The 19864-nt window shown below is 38.5% G+C and overlaps 1 protein-coding gene across 5 annotated transcripts; it reads right to left on the bottom strand.

The window, feature by feature from the left end:
* Positions 1–595: 595 nt before the first annotated feature.
* Positions 596–16405, bottom strand: LOC143741168 (uncharacterized). Of its 5 annotated transcripts, none has more exons than XM_077233592.1 (5): positions 11752–11851; positions 6293–6506; positions 6064–6192; positions 5036–5964; positions 596–2281 (listed from the first exon to the last, which is right to left on the bottom strand). In XM_077233592.1, the coding sequence occupies exons 2-5, from the start codon at positions 6348–6350 to the stop codon at positions 2237–2239; spliced, it is 1161 nt and encodes a 386-aa protein (XP_077089707.1). In that variant the 5' UTR covers positions 6351–6506; positions 11752–11851; the 3' UTR covers positions 596–2236. The 5 variants fall into 5 exon arrangements, with proteins under 5 accessions (XP_077089707.1, XP_077089706.1, XP_077089711.1 ...); XM_077233591.1 differs by having other exon boundaries at positions 6293–6406; XM_077233596.1 differs by lacking the exons at positions 6064–6192; positions 6293–6506; positions 11752–11851 and adding exons at positions 14653–15288; positions 15725–16298 and having other exon boundaries at positions 5036–5826.
* Positions 16406–19864: the final 3459 nt, after the last annotated feature.

The following is a 19864-nucleotide window of genomic DNA, read 5'->3' as shown; positions in this document are numbered from 1 at the left end:
AGGGACATAGGACATATTGCCAGATCAAAAATGTAGGGTTGTGTTAAAATCAGTCTCAGCATATGAACTAAAATGTACACTCTGTTTCGGTAGTGACATGAAAATGCGGGACATATTTTTTTTTACATAGAGTTTCATGATTGACAAAGAAAATAAATAAATATATATATAAAAATTCAACTTCACTTTAAAAAAAAAAATCAAAAAGTTTTTATTTTTTAAAACAACAATGGAAAAAAATTGCAAAAAATTATTTTAATATTTTAATATTTAAATGCTTTTTTGGTTGTGGGACAGCAGTTTGCACCAATTTTGTAGAATGGCCCATGTAAATCCGAGTTCCTTTATCCCACAATAATAAGACTGATTTCACACATTCATCACTCTGTGATCTTCATCATCCCTCAGAAAGGTTGCACACCCTCCACCATCCCTTTTATCCTTCCTCATGAACATGTTCCTGGGACACAGTTGGAAGTTTGTAAGTTCAAAGTTAAAGGAACAGTGGTTGCACTACCTGGTCGGTGCAGAAAAAGGAAGCTATCAATGTTAATGCTAATCACGTGTTAAAATAAACAACTCGAGGTGCCAGTGATAGTTCTTATTTTGCTTTTTATTTTATTTCTCAGCCGCTCCAGCATCGGACACAACCCGGAAAAACTATCTTTTTTTTTTTTTTTTTTGCCGAAAACCGATAGTTCCACCAATCAACTCTGAAAAACATCATGTAGAAAAAGATGTGATTGAGGTTGGTTGGCACATCGTGGCGTAATAAAAAAAAAAAATGATATAGCTGATCTGAATGCTGACTTCTGAATAAATGCTGACACACATATTTAAATGGATTCACAGGCTGATATTTAACATACAGCAGATTTAGAGCCGTTTCTTGATCCATGAAACATTTAAATGACTGACGATGACAACAAATGATGCCATCTAGAATGAAATATCGGGTATTGCCAATGTTCACTTAATTAACTTCATATAGAAACACAGATATAATTATTTTGATGATAAAATTACACAGAATCTGCTTCCAAAGAATCAAGGTAATAAGATAATTCATTAAATTATTTGTTTAGCAAGATTTCATGTTTATCTTGTTATTGACCAAAATTTGTGTAAAGTAAAAGTTAGTTCATCTCTATACACTTGATAGCAGCTGTAACACAGGTATTTGTCACAGACCCTGAGGATATTTGATTTAATCTTAATTGCAAACGGTGACCATGTTAGATTTTTTTATCACTTATTACACTACATAGTTTTATATTTTAATAACTTTAATAACTTTGTTCATTGTAATGTCAGAGTCACCACCCACTACTAGAACATGGGAACAAGTAAAAGTGAAGTACTAGAATATCCTACATAGTGGTAATTTGTACTTATTCTAGTCTCTTTTAAAAAGGCACTGTTAACAAATGTTTGCCTGTTTGTAAAAGCAACCAAGAAAAAGGCTGAGAAAAAAAGAAAAGAAAAAACAAACAGGTGGTCCTGCACCCCGCACGTTATACCCAGGCAGAAGAGCTGGCCCTTGGGTTGAATGTGAAGGGCATCCCTGCGTTCAGCTCTTCCTCAGACCCACAGCAGGGACCAGTTGCAGCAACTCCTTCACTGCTGATAAATGAACTTTAAATTATCTTATACACGGTAAAATAATTTGTTGCTGCATTAAATTAAGTAGGCCTATAATCCAAATGGCTGGTCCAGTCATATCAACTGTTAAACCTTGAGTAGTAATGAATTGCTTTGACTTGTGAAAGTATACATCTGTGAAACTACATTGAGTTATTGATCACATTTCCCCCCAGTGTACTTCATTGTAATGAAATTGTGTTTTCCTCTTTTGTGCAGTTTTAAACAATACACCAACACTTTTACCTGTTCCCAAGCAAGTGGTGGCTGAAACATGTGCAAGTGGACTTTTTCTAACTTTACATCAAAAGGGAAGAAAGTACAACACTTTGTAATGCCCATTTTTGCCCACTGCACAGGACAGTGAAGAAACCTTCTCAGGTGACTGTCTTTTGGAGAGAGTATCTGTAAGTGCATAAATAACTTTACTTAATTTACACTTGAGTACCTATTATTTCTGAATGCAATTTGAGTTGCAGGAGTCCACATCTACAGAAAGGCCCACAGAAGAGCCTGCACAAAGCAGTGATACAGAGGTGGGCAGTGTTGTACTTTTCCTTTTAATTTTTGTTGCATAAGGCATGTGTTGACAGGTTTACCCCTGAACACCTGTCTCCAAGCAGGATCCTGTTGTAATCACCTGTATATGGAAAAATGCAGTTCTGTTAGGATCAGCATAAGTGTATGTAAGACACTGAGCTTGATATTAATATTTTTATGATATTAATAATAAATGTGAATCTCTGAAAATTTTTGGAGCCATGCACAGATCCTAGCCATTTTGCTTCCACATTTGTGATATGGAACATTGTCACACACCATCCAAGAGATTTTAGTCTGTCAGCTGCCTTTTTTTATTTTAAATTTGATAATATTACTAATCTGGAATATTAAGAATCGCAATATAACTTGCCTGCTCGTTTACACTGTGATCTCCCTTTCGGTTCACAAAACCCCCTTCATTGTGGCCTTGATGGGAATGTGTGTGCAGTCTCTATAGTCTATGGCACCAATTACATTAGGCAAGCCTGAGGGACATATACTTTAAGTCATATTAATCGGCATGGTTATGATTGCATGATCTTCATTAAATTATAATGTACCTGCGTTGGCAAAAAACAAAAACAAAACAAAAAACCTGCTATACATTCTTAGGTGGCTTGGAAATGCCACGCAAAAAAACCCTAAAAACTGCTTGAGCGCCATAAAACTTTGCGAATGGCATGACAGACAGCAGTTATCACTTCATTCTTTGCATCTCCAATAGTGTAAAGGAAAGATCCACTCGCAAAGAATCTCAGGGCAATGCTGTTTATTTGTGCTGTTAACATTTAACGTGTGTTTCCAACAAATTAATGATGTAAACGACATCTTCACTAGGGATGGGTACCGAAACCCGGTATTAAACGGGCCCCGGGGCTGAATTTTGAAAGACAGCAGTATCGATAAGCTCGGACGTTATCGGTTCTGCTGTCAGTAGGCTACTGGAGAAATTAAGAAAATACACGTAGGCCCACTATTTATTATTGCTATAAAGACGTAATCTTGAACATGTTTACCTAGCCACCCATTTCTATATATAATAATATTAAACCATTTGTCTGTGATTCAATTTTGCTATTCGCAGTCCAGAAGAGAGAGAGAGCGATCTCTCACGCGGAGCCACAGCGCGCACAACACGACAGCCCTGCTTAATGAGTAACAGTGAGGACAGAACTAAACATTCAAACGTGGTTACACTTTAGATCTGGGATATTATTCTACTTTTATTTTAGATTTCGGCTGACAAAGATAATAAAAATAAGATATTTGAGATGAAACCATTACAAACTAGACGCATTTTGTCTAGCGCACTTTCCTTCCCTTCACAGCGATGCGCTGTCATTTCTTCCTAAAACCCAAACGTACCCTCAGAATCAGCACGATCGGTGATTGTTTTAAAATGCAGTCTCTACTGTTGCTAAATTGCGGACACGTTTAATCATTAAAAGAGCTATTAAAAAGCACAAAAATCTGCGCAAGAGCTGTTCACAAGGCGACGCGCGCTCCGAAATGGACTGCAACGAGAAGACAAGTATAGGCTACTTAACTTTGGGCTTCATGTGCGCATCTAAACTATCAAATATACATAAAAATATAAAAATGACCAGCTCTGAGATTCTCTGAAACGCAGTTTATTCACTTAAACACAGTTTATGTCTTAAATGGACGTAAATAGTTGGGAGAAAATTATGGTGCATCAGTCACCTATTAGATCTGCACTCGGTCTTAAAGGGGCAACGTCTAATAAACCTGCTGACGATTGAGCCATAAATGCGAATCAAACAACAAAAGGCAGAGAAAATCACTCACAGCTCTTGAATGAAAAACTTAAACTTTAATAAGCATTAATCTAATCTATGATAAACTATGCAGTCCTATTTTACATTTGATTACTAAATTAGATTTCTTTTCAGACGAAAACACTTACCTGAAAAGTAAAGTTAGTAGACTTTCCTGAGATTAAAGCACTGTGTATATAATTTGTATCTTTGTTTAATTGTATTCTTTTTTTGACCATGTGTTTGTACTTGTTTTTGCTTATCGTATCCTATCTCATGTATATAAAACAAAAAAGCCTGCACACTGCTGCATAACAAATATTTTATTCGTTTTGTTAAAGCATTGTGTTCTCTGGAGTGATGAATCACGCTTCCCTGTCTGGCAATCCGATGGACGAGTCTGGGTTTGGCAGTTGCCAGAAGAACGGTACTTGCCTGACTGCATTGTGCCAAGTTTGGTGGAGGGGGGATTATGGTGTGGGGTTGTTTTTCAGGGGTTGGGCTTGGCCCCTTAGTTCCAGTAAAAGGAACTCTTAATGCTTCAGCATACCAAGACATTTTGGACAATTTCATGATCCCAACTTTGTGGGAACAGTTTGGGGATGACTGCCCACCAGTGCACAAAGCAAGGTCCATAAAGACATGGATGAGCAAGTTTGGTGTGGATGAACTTGACTGGCCTGCACAGAGTCCTTTGGGGTGAATTAGAGTGGAGACTGTTAGCCAGGCCTTCTTGTCCAACATCATTGCCTGACCTCACAAATGTGCTTCTAGCAGAACGGTCAAATATTCCAATAAACACACTCCTAAACCTTGTGGAAAGACTTCCAAGAAGATTTGAAGCCGTTTTAGTTACAATTCAAATGCAGGGATTGATCACCTCATACGTAACAGCTAAGAACAGTCTTTTATTAAACTCTACGTCCCAATCAACGAGTTCACATAGCGACCCCTACAGGGAAACTACGATACTTCATATAACTTATGACAATGTTTAACAGTGTAAAAGTCTAGGGGGTTACATGAATATCAAATTATTTACTTGTGAATGTGAACTCTGCTCACTTAGATACCTTTGGACAATGCTTTTTCTCATGAATCCGTTGATGTGATAATGTGGTGAAACTCTTCCCACATGAAGAGCACTTGTACGGTCTCTCTCCGGTATGAATTCTCTCATGATCTTTCAAAGTTCCTGACATAGAGAAACTCTGTCCACAGTGTGAGCACTTGTACGGTTTCTCTCCGGTATGAACTCTCTCATGATCTTTCAAGGTTCCTGATCGAGTGAAACTCTTTCCACAGAGTGAGCACTTGTGCAGTTTCTCTCCAGTATGAACTCTCTCGTGATCTTTCAAGGTTCCTGACCGAGTGAAACTTTTTCCACAGTGTGAGCACTTGTACGGTTTCTCTCCAGTATGAATTCTCTCATGAGCTTTCATGTCACCTGACTGAGCGAAACTCTGTCCACAGTGTGAGCACTTGTACGGTTTCTCTCCAGTATGAATCCTCTGGTGTGTTTTTAAGTCATTGGATCTAGTAAACTTCTTCCCACAGTCCAAGCACATATAAGGTCTCACACCAGTATGAATAATCTCATGCTGTTTTAAAAGTTCGAGCAGTGAAAAACTCTTTCCACAAACAGAACACACATGAGGCTCCACATCTGCATGAATTTTCATGTGTCTTTTCAGGTGCTCTGATAAAATAAATGTCTTGTCACACTGATCACAGCAGAATGATCTTTTTCCTGAGTGAATCAGCAGATGAGTTTTGAGATTACATGCCCATGGGAAGCTCTTTCCACACTGATGGCATGTGAAGGGTTTCTCTCCGGTGTGGATTCTCATGTGCATCTTCAAGCCTGGTTTAGTTTTGAAGCTCTTTCCACATTGAGAGCAGATGCAAGAACATTTCTTTCCTCTTCTTTCATGTTTCTTCCTCTTCTTCAGTTTCTGAAACTGATGGCGTTTCTCCTCCACTTCAATTTGTTCCATCAGACCTAAAATGAACATTTTACATTAGAGCATTCAAGACTGAAATAAATATAATCCATAGTTTAATAGCAGTTATTAATGAAGTATCAAGAATGGACACCAACCTATTTGTTCCTCTGTATCTTCATCTTTTATTCTGCAGGGTTCTTCCTTAATCTCCATCTTTTGAGAGTTTTGATGAGGTTTCTGAAACTGATGGAGTTTCTCCTCCACTTCATTTTGTTCCATCAGACCTAAAACAAACATTTAAACATTAGAGAATTCAAGACTCAAATAAAAGTAATCCCTAGTTTAATGGCAGTTATTAATGAAGTATCAAGAATGGACACCAACCTATTTTTTCCTCTATATCTTCATCTTTCATTCTGCAGGGTTCTTCCTTAATCTCCATCTTTACAATACTATGTCAGTAGTTTCTCCTGGAATAATTCCCCCTGCTTGCTTCTCCTTTGGGCAGATAGGAATATTCCCCAGTTAGGAATATTCCCCAAACATACAGTTAAACTGTAGTGTAGTGTAATTCCTGGGATTCAGTGCCTTTTGTGTCCTTAGTAAAGATCATGATCTTACTGCCTTAAAATGTTGAACAATATACATTTTGAAGCTGTCTTAAAGGCCATTCACTTCACATCTTTTGCGCGCTCAAACTCACACATTTGTTTTTTCCAGTCTACACCGCGGTGAGATGGAAAAAATCTCAACTAATCAGAATACCGCAAGCGCACCGCAGGTCATGTGACAAGAACTGAGCTTCTCCTTTCCATAACACTTACCCCTTTTCCACCAAGAAGAACCAGGTGCTGGTTCAGAGCTAGAGCTAGTGCCGGTTCGGAGTTGGTTCGACTGACGAGCTTTCAAAGAACCGGTTTGCCTTTCCACAGGCTAGAGAGCCATCACAGAGCCAGATCTTACGTCACTGTATACATCTCATTTTGCCCAGCAACGCTAGCGCGGCACACACAAACACACCAGGCTTGTTCGACATGGTTCGGCACTGCGAATCTCGAACTGCGAGAGCGATCCAGTCGAATGCTCTCCAAACACTCCCGCAGGTCCGATCAGTCCATGCCGCTCCGATGCATCTCGAACAAACCTTCCATCAACAATGGCAGTCGTTGCGTTACTATTTATGCTCATGGCTTTGCAAACCTACATCGTTATCCAAACACGGCGAATCCAGCACGTTCGTGCAGCTCGCCGTAACTTGCATTAACGGAGATTACAATCGAGCTGCTATTTAAAAAAGTTTCTGTTTGGTCACGGTAACCCCGCCCCCAGCCGCTGACGTAAGCGGTTCTTACTTCTAGACCAGCAATGATTTGGTGCTACTTAAGAACCACTTTTACTGGTTCGGAGCTGATGCTTTGGTGGTCGAAAAACAAAGAACCGATTTGAACTAGGCTCTGGCTCTGAACCAGCACTAGCTCTGCCTTGGTGGAAAAGGGGTAACTGAAAACTCAGCCAAGATGGACGAACTGTGATCATAGGCCTGTGTATCCCAATTTTATGATTAATACAACACTTACTATGCATGATTTTTTTCCTTCTTTTTTTACATTGTTGGGTATATCAGTAATGATCCTCTCTAATGTATACATTTTCTTAAATTATTAAATTTATTTTAACAATTATAAAAGTTTTTTGCATGTCCCTCAATTTATTGTCCACACTGTTATTTTTGATTACTTTCCCTTTAAATGAAAGCTGGAAATTTTTAATTAAATGACATATCATAAAGCAGTCATCACTTCTTTGGAGTGAATAAACAATTTGGGTTCTTTTAATTGTCTATTTTTACCGATTTATCTTTCAGATTTAATGTGGTCAACTTTAGCATGTCCACCATGTTAAGGGAAATATAAATAAAGTTAGTAGAAAAGTCCTATTTCAAAAATGACAGTTTTTCCTTTCCCGCTTTGAAGTCACTACAGTGGATAGCTATTCAAAAAGCATTTTCTTGCATGGGTTTTGATTGCATAGTTGTACATGAACTTCTACAGTGGACCCAAGTGCATCATCCTATGCATTGCCACCAAGTGGAAAGACATTGCATGTCGATTTTATTTTCCTTCAAACCAAGATGGCCAATGGGCAGTCAGAAATGCCAAGTTGCTCCGGAATATCTATCCATTCCTTCTATCCTATGCATGTTGTAACATTACTTGTAATGCATTACTTACTTGTATCATCAAAAAGTAATCTGATTACATAATGCATGTTACTTGTAATGCATTAATTTACTCATTAGATCAGTGGTCGGGAACCAAGGTCTCTCACCCTTTACCAACAAAACGAGCCCAAAAAAAATAAATAAGACACATCAATAGAGATCGGCTCTCTGCAGAAAAAGCAGCCAATTACAATTCCCGTATAGTACACCCCACCGAAGTTAATGAAAAGTTAATGATAATAATAATATTCATGTTGTACCGGCAAAAGAGCGTGTTCAGTGCTGTTCGCGAGTGTCACGCGTTATCACAGCAATCAACTAACCATTTGTTTCTGTGCTAACCTACAGCTCCTGCATTGGGATTCAAGCAGCTGCAGCTTGTTTAAGGTAATGGCGAAAACCATTTTTAGAAAAGCAGCGAAAATGTAAAAGTAGGCTAGGCTATTTAAACTTTAATATATAATTTTATTGAAACGGGTGTTTTGCTGTGCAAAGAGACATTTCGAAACATTTCACCCGCTGGTACTTTCACTTTTGCTGCAGAGACCCTTTATTGGCGCTTTTCCACTGCATGGTACGGTACGGTTCGGTTCGGTACGCTTTGGCGCTTTTTCACTGCATGGTACGGTACGGTTCGGTTCGGTACGGCACGCTTAGCTGCTTTTCCACTGCATGGTACGGTACGGTACGGTTCGGTACGGCACGCTTTGGTGCTTTTCCACTGCATGGTACGGTACGGTACGGTTCGGTTCGGTACGACATGCTTTGGTGCTTTTCCACTGCATGGTACGGTACGGCTCGATACGGCTCGCTTGTGGCGCTTTTCCACTGCATGGTACGGTACGGCTCGCTTCAGCTCGCTTTAAATGGTATCTGGTCTGTTGAGGTTACAAACCTGATTATAGGTTTGTAAAAAAACAAAAAAACTTGCATCACAATAAGTGTATTGTGATTGACAAAACATTTGGTAACTAAACAGAATTTTATTAAGTTTTGTGAAAACATGTTGCAATGTTTACATGGTACAATGACTGGTAGGTGGAGCTGCTGATTCTGGATAAATTTCAAACCGAAATCATAATTCTCCCACGATTCTGTACTGACAACCTAACAAAATAACGGATAAAATGTTAATTGCTGCATTCTATATAAAATGTTCAATAATCTGAATGAATAATTAAAAAAAAAATCAGTTTAATAATGAATGATTCAATTACTCATAAATACTTTATTTGTTTTATTTACTAGATGAATCAACATTTTTTTTAAATAAATCAATTGAATGAATGATTCAATAAATTATTTTTTTAACAGTCACTTTTCGCCATCGGCTTAATTATGTAATTGATACAATCGTTATTTGAAGCACCATGCTATTCTCAATAGGTGATTTCTCTATTTTGATCACTTCCATGGACATCAGTGTTTATATCAAACAATAAACTTTTATCCCAGTACTTCTGTGATATGGATATTTGCATGTAACACAGAAAATAATAATACTGTGTGTTGAAAAGACTGTTTGTAAAGCTGTTTCATATCTATACATGACAACTGCTTTCTCTGGTTCTATTAATACACACGCGAGAGCAGAGTCTCTGTCAAGCCCAAGTTCGTCGCAAAGCTCTCTCCATTTCGAAAACTAGGGGTGGCACGATCCGCCTTTTTTGCCTCCGATACCGATTCCGATACCTGGGACTCAGTATTGGCCGATACCGAGTACCGATCCGATCCGATACTAAAATAATAATTAAAAAAACAATGCCAAATTACCTAATAAACTGTATCTGTATGCCTCACTGTGGTAAAGAAACTGTGATTATTCTTTTGTTAAAGGCATCAAAGCTTGACTTTGTAAAACAATATACAGACAAAATATATACTATATAATTAAAAGACATTTCTTTAAAAATTAAGCGCAACTTTTTAATGAAGCAGGAACATATGATAGATTGGACAGAACAACTAAGGCTATCAATAAACTGCCATTGTGCAAAAGTATTGTAATATGAAAGGCTCTAATTCAGAGCGGCACGAAACACTTATGCGCATCCCGTGCGAAGAATGATGTGTTTGAAGCAACATGGAGTCACAGCGTGCAGCACTTCGCATTGAAAAGTTCAAAGCACAAAAGATATACATATTTATTTATTTATTAGTTTGAGCCTTTTAACAGTTTTAAATTTCAGTTAATGCACGTGAAGAACAATTATATCGCTCTCTACTCCAGTGTTGTGATCTTACAGACACCCAGGAGAAAGTAACGTGAAACTCCAGCAAGTTAAAATCCTTTTATGCAAACCATAGACCTTTATCTACAGATCTACAGTATAATAATAGGAACATTTAATCATCTTGGAGAGAGTTTCATGGTGTTGACTGTCGTACCCGAGCGTGACGCGCTGTTTGAGTGCTGAATGGAGAATGACTGACAGCCGCAGCGGAGGGAAGCACTTAGGTGAACTTGAGTTTAACGACTTAAATCTGTACCTCACATTAAACTATGTAATGGCTTCAGAAAACTTGGAATATAGTACAAGAAAACATTATGGTGCTTTATAATGTTTTTGTGCCTTTTGTGTTGTATAACAATAACATACGCACAATATCGGATTTGGATGGTCTCATCTGGTCGATACCCGATCCAGCAAATATTGGTAGTATTGGATCGGCGCACCCTTTATCCTTGTTTTATTCCTCTGGTTGTCAAAAATTCTGCGTCTCATCATGTCAACGCTTATGTTTTTTGGGAGTTTCAATACTCGCCAAAGAGTAATCGTGATCCATGATGTACACAACAGCTATAACCACCACTACCTCATTTGTCTACGTGACATTGCGGAAACCGAGGATAGCGCGGATATTGTGTCATTGACAGGCGACATTTTTTTCCGGGACGTGCCATTATTTAAAATTGGAATTTCTCTGAAATTAAAAATCTTTGTGGACTTTTGGAATATTGTAAGTTACACAACTGCAGGAAATATATATCACACTGTGCAAGTGATTTTTGGATATTTTATTACAAAAATCTTACATATTGTAGCTTTAATATTTTGTAATGATATAGCCTAAGTAAAACTATAAAAATATGTAATTAAGTGCACAAATTTAGCTAAATACTCCCCTCTATAGTTAATTTTACGTACTAGTGTCATCAAATGGCTTTCCTGAGGTAAATGTAACGTTATGTGACATTGTTCTCGTTTTATTGACCTCTTTCCGCGGTTGAAAAAAACTGAATAATCATACATTTCGGTAAGTTGTACGGTTTCCTTCAACATACCTATTGTTGATTCGTGTTTATTTACTATAAACTAGTGGTAAAGAGTAAAAGTCGGTTGACGTGCAGCTTGAACTGGGGCGTTACAGCGAAACCAAAGTTCGGTACCAATAAATGGTTTTTATTGTTTGAATTTCGTAATAAAACTGACAGAATCGGAGAGCTGATAATTTGTTGTAACGGCCCAGTCTTCTTTATCCACGCATTTTTAGACGCGACATGTTGTGAACAGCCAGAAAAGCTCCGTTTCTCCCATCATCACCACCTTTCTCCAGGCTACTGCACACATACGGAAATTATAAATGAGCATGAATTGGTACAACATAAAGACTAACTCACTTTAATCTCCAGCTGAAGGTTTCACTAAGATGTTTTACTTATGGTTGAGCGAGCACCATTCGTTTTCATCTTCTTCTTCTGGTATCTAATGGCGTTTGACAAGCCAGCTTATGGCGTATTACCGCCATCAACTGGACTGGAGTGTGAAGCATTAACGGGGAAGTAAAAAACATAAGGGGGGAAAACCCATGGGAAAACCTTGGGAAAACATAAGAAAATGAATGGGGGTGGGATAACTAGGTATTTCTCTCTGCATTTTTGATTGTCCTGAGGCACAACTTCATTTTGATAAATTAAAAATGATTAAACCTTGATTAAATCCTTCAGTTTCTTAATAAACTTGTTTCTTTCCATGGTAAATGCTGCACAATGTAGAAAAAATCTCTGCTTCACTACAAGATATACATAATCCAGTTTGAAGTTTGCCTATTGTGAACAATGAATGATTGAACCCCTTGTGTATCTAGACAACCCTAGAATGTCCTATTCGAATTTGTGTAATAATTAATCTTCTTTCCTACTTTTGAACTTGTTTTTGGATATTGTAGAGGTGTCTGCCCTTTATTTCCCTGCCTTTTATTTTTTTAACTTGTTTTTGGATATTGTAGAGGTGTCTCCCCTTTATTTCCCTGCCTTTTATTTTTTGAACTTGTTTTTGGATATTGTAGAGGTGTCTGCCCTTTATTTCCCTGTCCCACATTTCTTGCCACTTTTTTATTTTTGTGTTCTTTAATTCCTCCTTTTATTTCTGCTTTACTCAGTGGAATTTGTACTTCACGTTCATATGGTGTATTGTTTTGTCGACTATTTCAGTACCTTGTGCAGGTACCCATAGGAACCTCAGAACTATAAACTCAAATTACAAACCTCTTTTCACAGTTTGAGCACTTGTACGGTTTCTCTCTAGTCTGAATTCGATGGTGTTTTTTTTAAGATGCCGGATGAAATAAAGATCTTCCCACAGTCAAAGCACATATAAGGTTTCACACAAGTATGAATAATCTCATGCCGTTTTAAATGGTTAAAAACTCTTTCCACAAACAGAGCACACGTGAGGCTAAAAACAATTGTACCTACATCTGTACCGTCTTCCAGAGGGAAACAATTCACAAAATGTGTGAAGGGTAACCTAAAATTGTATGTGCTTCCCTGTTCATTTAAAGGGATAGTTCACCCAAAAATAACGACTTTATTTCAACTATTCATTTCCTTCTCTGTGGACCTCGAGTCAGTTCACTAGTGTAATAGAGTAAGCTTCTGTTGTTGTACGTCACACGCATCACACACATGACCAGCGTCGACCAATAGTGAGCCTACGTCTACGTGTGACGTACCTCTACGCTATTACACTAAGTTAACTGACTAGAGGCCCACAGAGAAGGAAATGAATAGTTGAAATAAATTCGTTATTTTTGTTTGTTTTTGCACACAAAAAGTATTCTCGTCGCTTGATAAACTTAAGATTGAGCAACTGTAGTCACTTGGACTATTTTAACAATGTCTTTAATAACTTTTCGGGGCTGGCAAGTGTCAATCCCGTAGAAGCTTATGGAGTGATCCAGCTCTCAGATTTCATCAAAAATATCTTAATTTGTGTTCCGAAGATGAACGAAGGTCGTACGGGGTTGGAACAACATGAGGGTAAATACTGACAGAATTTTCATTTTGGGTGAACTATCCCTTTAATGACTTTTCCTTTTCCCTATGCTCTTCATTGTTATTTTACCAGGTGTGCAAGCTAGGCCTAATTATGCTCTCTATAACTGCCTGATAAAATAAAACATAATTGTCTGGTCAACGCTGAAAATAAATACATTCTTTGTCAAATTGTATCCACATGAGTCCTTATTATCCATGTGAATACATATATACTTGTAGGAACACTCCTGCTTGATGGTTGTTTCATAAATGAGCTGAAAACCCAGTTTTCATACAACGCTCCTGCATCAGTGTTGAAAAGCCTCAGCAATTACAAGACATTGTCACCTCAATCTGCTGAGAATCAATCAACAACAACAATCAGATCAGGCCCAGACAACAGTCGTGTTTCCACTGTCAGGCCAAAAGCGAGCGTGCCAGTGCTAGTCACGTTTCCCGGGGCTTGATCAAGGCCTCATCGGGGTTTTTTGAAAAAAACTTCTGAAATATGCTTTTCTGAGTGCACACATCTGAAGCACGAGCACAGAAAGCTGGATGTCACGCGGCACGTCCTGTGAGTATTAAACTAAGCTCTCTTTCAGGACTTACTTGCGCTTAAACTGTCAAATACACAGAAGGTTATGTCAAAAACACACAAAGTTCTCATAAACACAGTCAATTATGTCTGTATAAACAGCTAGGGGAAAAATTGCATGAGTATATTTATTAGATATGTGTATTAAAGTGAAAGCAGAGTAATAGTACCTACTGCAATATATGCTGTCAATATGAATCAAACGACTGCTGTTGATTGAAAAAAATGTAATAGCTTTAATAAGAATACATTTCCTACATGAATGCTGCTGTTAAATGCTCTGGCAAGGAGATAAACATGGAGGACTGTGTACAGCTCACTGAGGGCAGGGTCTATGGTAATAGACCCTATAATAATGCATTTTGACATCACAAATGGCTTGTTCTGAAACACTGCTTATGATTTATGGGAATTAAAAAAGGGAGTGGGTGGATTTTTACCATTATAGGGTGGTTGTGTACACACTGCCGGCACATATTTATGTTCAAACACCATGTAAAAAAATGAATTTTGCATAATAGGCCCCCTTTAAATGAAGTAATTCTGTTGAAATTCCACCCTTCGCCAAATCTGAATAAAAATGATTTTCTTGAAAGTGATGGATCTGAATGTGAACTTTGCTCACTTACACAACTTTGGGCAATGCTTTTTCATATGAGTTCGTAGACCAGATAATTGGCTGAAACTCTTCCCACATGAAGAGCACTGGTGCGGTTTCTCTCCAGTGTGAATCCTCTCATGATCTTTCAAGGATGATGAATGAGAGAAACTCTGTCCACAGTGTGAGCACTTGTACGGTTTCTCTCCAGTATGAATTTTCTGGTGTGATTTTAAGTCACTGGATCTAGTGAAGTTCTTCCCACAGTCTAAGCACACATAAGGTCTCACACCAGTATGAATACTCTGGTGAATTTTTAAATATTGGAGTTGTGAAAAACTCTTTCCACAATCAGAACACAGGTAAGGCTTCTCATCTGCATGAATTTTCATGTGTCTTTTCAGTTCGGCTTTCAAAATAAATTTCTTTTCACACTGATCACAGCAGAATGATTTTTTTCCTGAGTGAAACATCAGATGAGTTTTGAGACTACTTTCCCATGGGAAGCTCTTTCCACACTGATGGCATGTGAAGGGTTTCTCTCCGGTGTGGATTCTCATGTGCATCTTCAAGCTTGATTTAGTTTTGAAGCTTTTTCCACACTGAGAGCAGATGCGAGAACATTTCTCTCCTCTTATTTGAGTGATTTTTTGAGGTTTCTGAAACTGTTGGTGTTTCTCCTCCACTTCACGTTGTTCCATCAGACCTAAAACAAACATATTACATTTATTAAAATAAAAGTAATACCTAGTTTAATAGCAGAATGCTATTACACTTAATTTATAGCTATTTATCGGGTGCTATAAACATACTTCTGAAATTATAATTCATCAAATCTTGGCAACTACTTTATGAACACAGATGCATTTTCCCTAACGTAAAATTACACAAACTATAAGATATTATATGAGCTGTAAAATAACATTAACTATGAAGAGATAGGAAAATACAAGATGAGTTTGGGAAGATGCATCTACAGTACAACATTGTGGCAATAAATCCATTTTCCCAAACTCATCTTGTATTTTCATATCTGTTCCTAGTAAATGTTATTTTACAGCTTATTTAATTGTGTAAATTAGGGGTTATAGTCTTAATGTTCTTCAGCAGTTATTAATAAAGAAACAAGAATGGACACTGACCTATTTGTTCCTCTGTGTATTCATCTTTTATCCTCCAGGATTCTTCCTCAAAATCCATCTTTACAATAGTATGTCAGTAGTTTCTCCTGCAGTAATTCCTCCTCCTTGCTTCTTCTCCTGTGGGAAGACATGAATGTTCAACAGTATTTTAATAGGTCAATAGTTGTGTGATGCTTAACCTTTTTAGCATACTAGCCTAGCCGAACGCCTTGTTTACACTTTCGCCTGATACAGCACCGTTTAAACTGTAGTGACTCCCGCTCTCTAGTGATGAGAGACACACATCCTAGCTATTTATGCTTCATATTTAAGATATTAAAGGATTTGTAAATTATATAGATAACGGTTTCATGAAAACATTTGCGATTGGTTTGTATACGGTAACATTACAAACGTTCGGGCTGTTATTGATGCATTTACACTGTTCCGACCAGCGGGTGTCGCCAGTGAGCGGCGCTTCGAAAGAGTGAATCATTCGTGTGTTTATTCGCTGTACAAAAACCTCCGTTTCTCCCATCATCACAACTTCTCTCCGGGCTGCAGCGCACAATAGTTTATTATAAATGAGTATGAATTATTACAACATAAAAACTAACTCACTTTATAGACTCCAGCTGAAGATTTCACCAAGATGTTTGAGAAGGGTCTTCTTCTTCTTCTTCTTCTTCTTCTTTCAAGTTTAATGGCAGTTGCCAAACCAAACTTTAATGGTGCATTCCCGCCACCTACTGGATTGGAGTGTGGATAACGTTATGGTAGTAATGACCTAAATCCTGTTAATTAAATGAGTAACTTTTAAAAAATTAAGTAGTAATTCATATATTTTAACTTGCTTTGGACCATTCCCTAATAATGCTTTGATAGAAAAAACTTCAATTTCCATTTCTTTTAATACTTGAAATAATTTAAATCTTTGTCTCGCATAAGCCTCACATTTCAATAATACATGTTCCACTGTTTCCATTTTTCCGGAACTACATTTGTCACAATATCCAGTCTGGTGTTTCCCAATCCTGGCCATACTTTGATTTAGTAAACAATGGCCAATACGCATTCTTGAAATTATAACATCCCTCCTCCTATTACCAAAATTTCTCCTTTCTAAACCAACTGTTCCTTGAATTTTGTATAAATGCCGACCCATATTTCCACTATCCCACTCCTTCTGCCATTTCTTCCTAATTTCTTTTGCTATTATACTTTTTATCTCAGTCTTACTTAATGCAATTTTAATATCAACTTCTTGGAATTTTATGGCCTGTTTGGCTAAACTATCCACCTCTTCATTTCCTGCAACCCCCATATGAGCTGGTATCCAAAGAAAATTAATAACGATTCTCAATTGTTTGATTCTAAAAAGACTTTGTAATATTTCATAAATTAAGTCCTGTCTAGCTGTAGAAATACCACTTGCTATACTTTCAATTGCAGATAACCAGTCTGTGCATATAACTGATCTGCTTGGCTGAACTTCTTCAACCCACTGTAATGCTAATATAATTGCTATTAATTCTGATGTAAATACTGAAATGTAATCTGCTGTTCTTTTCAAAATGTTGACTTTAAATTGTGGTATAAATACTGCTGCAGATGTTATACCAGAATGTGGATCTTTTGAGCCATCAGTATATATCTGGATGGCACTATAATATATATGATCAATGTAATCTTGTACCTTTACGCTATCCAGGATGTAAGGAACTCAGCTTTTTGGAAATATTAATAATCAATAATATCTTGTTATTATTAATTATAAATATTTGGGTCAGTTAATTGGATTAACTTGATGTGGCTGAATTAATATTACAATCAATTAATCAGTTCTTCCAACGAACTATTTTGATTATTAATTTATTCTAATAAAGGGTATCTTCCATGGCCACCGAAGAATAATTATTTCTTCGCCTGTACAGTACTTTGAGCCAGTAGCAAAAACCGTGATCGTAAAGTGACTTGTATTGCAAACAAAACAGAACCAAATACATATTATGTACAAGTTTTATTAACTAAATATAGATATTTATATGAATATAAATAAACTAAACAACATACACACATGAATACATAAATAGGTTAGTGATAGGATGAAATTGGAAACCGGAAGAGGGTCTATGAGAAGAACCATCAGAATTTCATTTTCACATTTCATTGAATTGAATACTTGCATTTGTAATGGGAACAATTCTTGAAGTTGTTGAAAATTGGAGTCGTTGATGGTTCCGGCAGTGTCAAGTGGAAGTTGGTTGAGCGTTCTCTTTCTCCAGGAACGCATGACTGGTTTGGTGAAGGCCTGGGACTCTGTTGAGGCCACGCCGAGCACCCAGGAGAAGTGAGGAAGTCGGAAGGATGGGTGATTGGAGTCGTTGTTGGTTGGAGTCTTTGTTGGTTGGAGTCTTTGTTCCAAAACTCCTGAGATTGTCCTTGGTTCTTTGTGAGAGAGTCTTCTCTCTTTTCCATGAGGCCGGATCTGGTTGGAATCGAGGCCTGCTGGGCCCTGGGGCCCCCGTGGAGGAGGAGGGGGCTCCCCAGTCTCACCAGAACAGTGTTGCGGCTGGATGAAAAAACTAAGAGAGGGAGGTCACATGTGGACTGTCTCTAATAAGGCCTGGAGAAGATCCTCCCCTAAGGGATGAACTCGACCAATCAGAAAGGGGACATGTCTGAGAGGGAAAGTGGCTCTTAGTTGATTTATGGTCTTTGTCCCCAGCATGCTTAGACTGTTCATTCAAGCTCAAATAGACATAACAAATTCACATTGCATTCTAAGAGAAGGTGATGTACATCAAAGTGTGTGTCATTAAATGAGGATTAATTTGCTAGGAAGCATGATACAGGTGAGGTTATATTGACCGTTGGGTGGTTGTTCAACCACATACACCCCAATCAAACATACCATGTTGTTATACCTAATAGTACACAAGACAGTAAATCATCACAGTTTCTGTGAGGCATGTTCCTTCATAGATCAGAGTAACACCGCAAAGTTTATTTAATTAAAGATGGTCTCTCTCTCTTAAGCATGTGGCGCATGTGGCCACATTCCTTTGAGGTCGTAAAGTCTGTTATCAGTCTTAAAGTGTTCTGTAACCGGACACCCGGCTGACAAAGTAACTTCATTTGTGAGGTTAGTTTTGGGGGAGAGTTTCATAGACCTTTATATTCATTAAATATAGTGAATATGAATAATTAGTGTGTGTCTGATTGGTCCAGACCCTACATCCCCCCCTTTCGACCGTTGTTGTCCCCCTCAAGGACAACCATGATCGAAATTGAAAGTGCCGACAGATCAGACACACCTTTGTCATAGAAGGCTGGAAGGCCATGGTGGCCTCTGGTTGCTCGCGTCTTCTGGAGTGGTGGTCGTTCCACGGCGGTTGATGTGGACAGTAGCCCAGTACAGGTCTCTGCAGCAGGTGTTGGGGCAGAAGGTGCCTTGACTGGGTATCACCTGTCATTCTGGAGTTAGGGTGAAATTGTGGTTCTTGAAGAAGGATGAGGTTTCCAGCTTTGATTCAGGTTTGGCCTCAGCAGGGCAGCGTGTGTCTTGGATCAGAGACTGCAGACCAGCTGAGTTTGAGTAAAGTCATTCTGGAAGACAGTAAACAGCTGTTTCATGGAGTTCACTGTCTGGTTCAGCCGAACGCTGTGGGTGTTGAGAATTACCACAGTTCCCTTCGATGTCTTGCCGATGGACGGCAGGGGGGCACTCTGTGTTGTGAGTTGCCCTTTTAGCTGTGGGATTTCAGTTTGAATTTCAGCCACACGTTGTCTCACGGTGGCTAGGTTCAGTGCGTTGACACTGGACATGCCAATGTTAACAGAGTTCCGACGGCAGTGGCGGTTGTGTCCATCTGGCTCTGCTTGTGTGACATTTTTTTTCCAAGTTGGTTGAGCATGTGTTCGACATTGGCCTCAGCGTGGGCGAGGGAGTGGAGTCGAACATACACTCTCTGGGTGTGGGTCCTGCAGTTGGTGATAAGGAGTCCCGGTTGTTCCTTCGGGACGCTGCCTGATACCGGACCTGGTGAGATGACCGACTGCGGCTGTCCTCTGGTTGGCTGGAGGCACAGGAAGACTAACCACAGCAGCATCCTGGAACAGACAAAGGGGAGAGGGAGAGAGAAAGGGAGGAAAGATCTC

This window comes from Siphateles boraxobius, unplaced genomic scaffold (genome assembly GCF_051911475.1).
Source record: "Siphateles boraxobius isolate OS27281-9 unplaced genomic scaffold, OSU_SipBor_1 18, whole genome shotgun sequence".
NCBI lineage: Eukaryota > Metazoa > Chordata > Actinopteri > Cypriniformes > Leuciscidae > Siphateles > Siphateles boraxobius.
The sequence above is the reverse complement of the archived record's forward strand: the minus strand, read 5'-3'. Positions and strand labels throughout refer to the sequence as shown.

Excerpts from the sequence above, each read along its gene's own strand:
- LOC143741168 (XM_077233596.1), bottom strand. The coding sequence starts at position 15,782 with ATGGATTTTGAGGAAGAATCCTGGAGGATAAAAGATGAATACACAGAG. Across the intron at positions 15,289-15,724 it reads ATACACAGAGGAACAAATAG|GTCTGATGGAACAACGTGAA; the intron begins GTCAGTGTCCAT and ends TGTTTGTTTTAG. Across the intron at positions 5,827-14,652 it reads GAGTTTCAGCCAATTATCTG|GCTTGAAGATGCACATGAGA; the intron begins GTCTACGAACTC and ends AAACTAAACCAG.